The 6,661-nt window shown below is 28.0% G+C and overlaps 3 protein-coding genes across 3 annotated transcripts in view; 2 read left to right on the forward strand and 1 right to left on the reverse strand.

Annotated features, from left to right (window-relative positions):
- Nucleotides 1-3: 3 nt before the first annotated feature.
- LOC108578800 lies at nucleotides 4-846 on the forward strand. The gene is given in 1 exon segment (XM_017942197.1): nucleotides 4-846. A coding segment is annotated over 1 exon segment (843 nt).
- Nucleotides 847-1,384: 538 nt separating this feature from the next.
- Nucleotides 1,385-5,184, reverse strand: LOC108578834. Its single transcript, XM_017942240.1, has 10 exons — nucleotides 4,831-5,184; nucleotides 4,393-4,698; nucleotides 3,683-4,326; nucleotides 3,407-3,619; nucleotides 3,000-3,308; nucleotides 2,732-2,930; nucleotides 2,500-2,672; nucleotides 2,330-2,427; nucleotides 2,004-2,265; nucleotides 1,385-1,942 (listed from the first exon to the last, which is right to left on the reverse strand). Exons 1-10 carry the CDS (start codon nucleotides 4,958-4,960, stop codon nucleotides 1,421-1,423), a joined length of 2,856 nt encoding a protein of 951 aa, XP_017797729.1. The 5' UTR covers nucleotides 4,961-5,184; the 3' UTR covers nucleotides 1,385-1,420.
- A 1,005-nt stretch (nucleotides 5,185-6,189) lies between these two features.
- The window catches only part of LOC108578801 (solute carrier family 35 member F6), a 2,137-nt gene continuing 1,665 nt past the window's right edge, over nucleotides 6,190-6,661 (forward strand). The window contains exon 1 of the mRNA XM_017942199.1: nucleotides 6,190-6,194. Coding sequence (XP_017797688.1) covers nucleotides 6,190-6,194 — 5 coding nt within the window. The remainder of the gene's footprint in view (nucleotides 6,195-6,661) is intronic.

Consider the following 6,661-nt stretch of genomic DNA (forward strand, 5'->3'; position numbering starts at 1 on the left):
GAGATGTCTGCATCCTACCAATGCATTATTTGTAAACACATAAACATTTCGATTACGGATTTACATTATCATCACATGCAACAACATAATTCAACAGAATTATCACAAACTATTATCAATCTTCAAGGCTTTAAAGTATTGAATGAAATAAAACGTGCAAAAAAGAAATATTTACAACCTATAGATCTAGGCAGTAATAATAACAATGAAAATTTATGTAATCATGTCTTTATTAAGCCAAAACTACAAAAGAATATATGCAAAACTAAACAAGAACCTAACTCATCAAGAAAATCTAATCATGACAAAACAATTTGTTTGTTAAATTGCAGTCAGTTTATTGCTTGGGAACGTGAATTCAATAAAAGGAAGGAGATAAATGATGAAGAATTTTTTGCCATTATTGAAAGCCTTTGCTATGATTTAAGTACAAGGTGTAAAGAAAGGAAACATAGAGGAAGAAAGAAAAAAGGAGGGATACTTACAGACGAAATAAACAGAAAAACTCTTATTCAAGGTGTTGAAATTGCAAACACAGAAATGGCAACTAAAGTTGTGGAACAACTAAACAGTGGACCTTCTCAAATTTCTACAACAACAACTTCATTTTGGGATACTGAACATTCAATTATTGATACTTCTGTTAATAATGAGGTCACTACAAGTAATGATACACTACAAGTACAAAATGAAGTAGAAGACTCTGAAAATAAAAATGTTTCAACAGATAATCTACTGTGCAATAATTTTTCTTGGGATTCTATCATTAACGTGAATTCTGATGACCAAAAAATGTTTGTTCAAGATGAAAATGTTTACTATGAATGACTGGAAAATTTTTTATAAATTGAACTCATTTTATGTTTCACTTGTATAAAAAGCAATGTAAAGACTGAATTAAGTACAAACAAAAATATTTAGGTTATTATCAATATTGACTAGTTTTTTTAAGTTACTCATTGCTTCCACAATTTAAGTTTATTTGGATTATAATTATAGATAAAAAGTTTTTATTTTCTTTTATGTTAACAGAAATAATTTTTTATATAAATGATCGCAGATAACAATACTAATTTTTTATGTTAAATACATAATTATCAATTTACTCTATTTTATTTCACCTACATAAAAAATAACGCACAAAAGTTTTGTTCTATATTTATTATACGAATCCTGGAAAAACTATAATGTAAGTTTTTCTATGTCAAATAAATGTATTTCTCATAAGATAATATTTTTATTAGAAAATTTAGCCCATAATCCTGTTTCAATAAAAACAGATGAAGTATGATTTATCATATAATATATTAGTTTTAGAAATAATATAGGGCAAAGAATTGCATACCATAATTGTACTCATGTAGAAGTAAGATTTAAGCGCTTGTATTATTATACAATTTATAAGGAATATTACTTATAATCAGTAACAGTCCATTGAATTCACATCTCCCCGCTTGTACACCGTTAATATATCATCCAAAACAGACTCAAAGCTGGTAGTGTACGTAGTCAACCATCGGCTTTTCTCTTCGATGTAAGCATTAATATCTGAATTAAAAATTGTTTGAAGGAAACTATGCCTCGTCACACAAGAAATATATTGCAAGGTTTTTTCCTCTGACTTTTTCATTTCACCATCCATTTTCATAGAATTTTTGTAAATAGAAACTAGCAAATTTGCGTCGTTAGCATCTACAATTTCTTCGATCACGTTACTGGAATTACTGAACACTTGTTCAGAATTGGAACTTGCAATACTATCCGGTAATTCGTATTTGACGTAAGAGGTATCTAATGTAGCACTGTCTTTGGGTAGAGGCAGCTGTGGTAAAGGTTCATTGAGTTTGTATTTCAAAAGGAATGTCTTTAGTTTATTTATTACAGCCGCCGATGTTTTGCATACTTCAAAATCACTGTCATCTTCCAGAGTAACTAAAAGGACCTGAAATATAATATAAAACGTAACTTATTGGTTAAGAAACGTATTGCATAAATTAACTTACCCCCAAACAATTTTGTTTTGCTAATTCATCCAGTGCTTTATTAAGTCTTCGTTTTATTTCAGTTTCATTAAGTGATACAATTTTCCTATGTTCCTTTGAAAATGTTACTTTTGGAAAGTGATCATCCAATACCCCCTGATCAGACAAATGTGATTTTATAAATTGCTTCCAGAATTCTAGAGCGCTTATTTTCACTTCCCAATGAAGGTCGAATACAGCAGCTGTTGCCATTGCTTGTGACATAGAATCGATAACGTTTCTCCTACAAAACAGTGCCATTAGTAACTTTGAAATGACAGAATGTAGTATTATGTGATTTTACTTACGGCCATTTACGATGGACGTATAACTCTTTTATTAAAATTACAGTTTCTTTTCTGACTATAGCCTCGCTTTCGTTATTAAAAAGATTGATCGCAATATCCTGAAATATAGAAAAATGCAAGTTTATATTCAAATATTGGCTCATCATTTCATACTTTTTAATTAAACATACAGGTAGATCAAACTGCGATAATTTTTTGTCCCATAATTTTTTTATCCGAACAGTAGTCGAAATAAAAGTTAAAGCAGATGCTCGAACATAGCTTTCATTGTCTGTTTTGGCAATTTTAACCGCTAGTTCCAGAAACTCGTTCGCCAATAAAAATTCTTGAAATGCTGGATATTCTGCAAATATTTATACATACTACATATCAAGACAACCCCTTACATAAACAATTACTTACTGTCTTCTGAAATTATAGCAATAGTATTCAAAACTTCCAGTACACTATCTCTTACTTCCCAGTTTATATCATGCAATCTTTTGAATAATGTTGGTCCTATTTCATTCATGTGACTATCTGTTTCAATCAGTAGTACTAAATTAGGTGGCATAAAATTTTGAATTGCTAGTTTACATACTTTTAAAGCTTTCACACAAATCTAAAACCATAATTTTATAACATATAATTTTTTAATCATTTCATAAATTATTATATGTTTATAACATACCATAGGTGTTGTTCCTGAATGATTTAAGATTTCTTGGGCCAATGATAACAAACATATAGTTTCTACACATTCTTGCCATTTTAATTTGAACTTCTCTGTCATGGCTGCCAAACCATTTAAAAGTGATGATAACAATGTAGGATGATCAACTATAGGATCTCCTTCCAATGGAGACTTGAATATTGATTTTTTTGATCCATTATCTAAATTTGTGGTATTATTTATGTTATTTGTAGTTCCATTGCATGTATCTGGCACACAATTTTTTAGTACATGACACAGTGTTTGAAATGTAATAACTGCAGTATCCTGATATGAAAATATATATAAAATTATTAGATACACTTGTAAATAATTTATTTGTAATATCTTTTTACATAGTTATAATAGATTTTTATTACACATACCCTATCCATGATATCCATTATTTCTAAGAGTATATCAATACATACTTTGGCAATGCGTGTTATTGGTAAATCATTTTTAAACATAACATCTCTTATATTGTATGCTAATCTTTGTACAGCTGTACATGTTACGTCAAACATTTTAGTAATATACATATCAAAAAGGTCATGATCTTTATATGTATGTTTAATACACATACACAATGGTATAACCTAATTATGCAAAATATACTTCAATTATTTACTGTCATCAAATATAAAATGAAAAATACTTGCCATTGGAGTTATAACTTGATGTTCAAATTTATGCTGATGAGTAAAAACAAATTCATGAAATGACTGTAGTTTCTTCCAATATATCATTAAAAATTTGTTTGTTTCTACTAATTCTATTACATATGTTTTCTTTAGAAGCATCATAGATATATAATTGAGATGGCTACAAAACTTTTGTGATATTTCAGCATCTATAATTTTCTTTCCTTCTCTGAGGTTTTTTTTTAGTGGAATAAAGAAACATATACACAGTAACTTATGTATATGTGACAAAATTTTTGTACTGATACATGCTTCAAAGAGAGCTTTTACTCTCATTTCTAAATCCAAGACTTCTTGACATAATTCAGGTATCATGTTATCCATATTTTCAAACAATGTATTCTCAATAATGTTGGTTAATAAATCTAGTGTGGCACACAACAATTTATTTTGATCTAAATATTTATCTTCCAGCACTTGGTATTTTTGAGACTCAAAATTATTAGTTATTAATGGTGCAGCTGCCATTAAAATTACTTCTTTACAAAAATTTATATTTTGTTGTTCATATAATAGTAAAAGCCACAAAAATTTGTGACTTTCACGGGTAACATACAGAGTATGATTCCACTGAGCATATTTTACAACATCCTTCCACACTCCTATAAAATATATGTTTTATTATTTTAATAACCAAACAGATGCAGATGAAAAATCATATGACTTACCAGAATCTATAATCCATTGCCTACCACTTCTATGTTTGATCAAGTCGGATAACATTGTGGTATAAGCCACTTTAACAGACACTGGTAAATCATCTTTACGCAATTTAAAAATCTCACACAGCTTATTATATACATCTTGAAATTGCCAATAATGAAAACGTAATTCATTACGTGAAACTATTCCCACAAGTTTTAAAGTAAATATAATTATAGGTTGTGAAGGAATACACTCAGATCCCCAAACATTTAATGCCTTTAGTACCCATTTTTGAAACAATTCACAAGACTCATAATCACTTGTGTTGCCTGAAATTAAATGGTAAAGTACATAATAAAGTATTAAACACATATAAATATGAGATAAATGACAATAAATGACCAAAGTAAAAACACAATCTCAATGTTACTGTATGTTATATGATACTTAAAATTTCTTACACTCTTTAATATTCTCAGAAATGTGGGATAATAGAAGATCAAGATAGGTAGTAGAGACGATGTTATAATTAGGTAATAGAAATAGTTCCAAAACTTCGGATAACCTTTTATCATTCTCTAACGATGTCATTATGTTCCCGTATTAACTTTTTTGTATTTGTGCGATATCGTGTGTTGTTTTTTATTTTTTTTTATACTCTTTCGCGCGTTGATAATTTTAGAATGCGCACATGATTTTATCATGCATTGCTTTGAACAGTGAGTATTATTCCTAATGCTCACATATTTTCCACGCTTTGTATCTCAAAAACCGAGCATGTAAATAAAAACTTCATTCTTTAAATGATATTTAGATAAGCAAGACTTGTAATAAATTGGAATTAAGTACCATTTTCAACAAAACTAAAAGGCTCTTATCTATTTTCATTCTTTCTGGCGGTTGTTTCAAATTACTAACATTTATAATGTATCTCTAATTTACCAAAGAAAAGCTACATCATTGCATGGTAAGTAGAAAAATTTGTGAAAATCTGGATAGAATCAAAGATACATTTACTTTTCTAATATTAAAATTATCTTCGTTTATTTTGTAACTATTAATTAAAACTGAGACGTCCATCCTAGTTATATTCATTTTTACTTCGCGTAAAGATCACACAACGTAACAAGACAATAAAAGAAAAGGACTTGTACTAAAATTATATGTAACAATTTATTTAACATTTACCATTATTACTAATATAGTTATACCTTGTCTGTACTGTTATATTTTCCCCATATTAACCAATATAAAAAATAAATTTTTCTTTCAGTACCATAAAATTATTCTATTCTAAATGATTCATTAAAAGATTGCTGCACAAATTTATGTTTTAGATATTGTGTGCATTAACGTGCGTATGTAGGAAGCGCTGAAGTTGGGAACCTTTAATGTTGAAGTTGTTATGTTCAACTTATTATTTTAGTGACAGAGGCTTTTATTCAGGAGCAACGTTTATTTATCGTTACTTTATCATGTTCGTTCAATGAACTCGAATTTGTTACTCTATCTATCATAACTAAAAGAGAGATGATACTTTCATATTAACGGTGATAACAGTCTACAAATTTTTCACTAATTATACTCTAATAACAAAGGTATTTAATTATACTTTATAAAATTATCACGAAAATATTATTCACGTATAAATTCATATCTCAAAATCGCAATAGGTTTTGTTTGAAAAACTGTTCATTTGATTGTGTGATATTTGAAAGTTTTATTTTTGTTTATTTTAGAAATTTTTAATTTATTTCACTTTCTTTTACAAAGAATAAAACAATGTGTATTCGACTAATTGTTGTATTATCATATTAACTATGTTGTAATAATAAAAATATCTGTTCACCATTTGTTTGACGTTTATATACAAATTTTATCTCCGTGCAGCGAACCATAAATCATTTATCCCTCATTCGTAAATGTACTTTGAATTTTCAAGTAATCATTGCATTATGCAATTTAAAAGTCTTTCTTTCCCATCATGATATTGCTACATATTTATTGTGAAATATTAGTGTCTTTTAACTAATCGAAAAATATATGGTTCCTATTATATGTGATTATTTTCAATTATATTATTGCATTAAAGTTAATCCTCATTGTATTCTACTTAAAATATTAGATATTTAGGAAACATTTATACATTCCATGATTAGATTAATGAAGGAGTGATTATCAAGAATAAACTGTCAGATTCCTTTGTTATCTGAAATCACATTATACATTGCTTCATTTTTGCTGTATTAGTCATTTTCAGTAGAAGTCCAACAGCATAAATAGCATTAACAT

The sequence above is a fragment of the Habropoda laboriosa genome, unplaced genomic scaffold, assembly GCF_001263275.1.
Source record: "Habropoda laboriosa isolate 0110345459 unplaced genomic scaffold, ASM126327v1 scaffold62, whole genome shotgun sequence".
NCBI lineage: Eukaryota > Metazoa > Arthropoda > Insecta > Hymenoptera > Apidae > Habropoda > Habropoda laboriosa.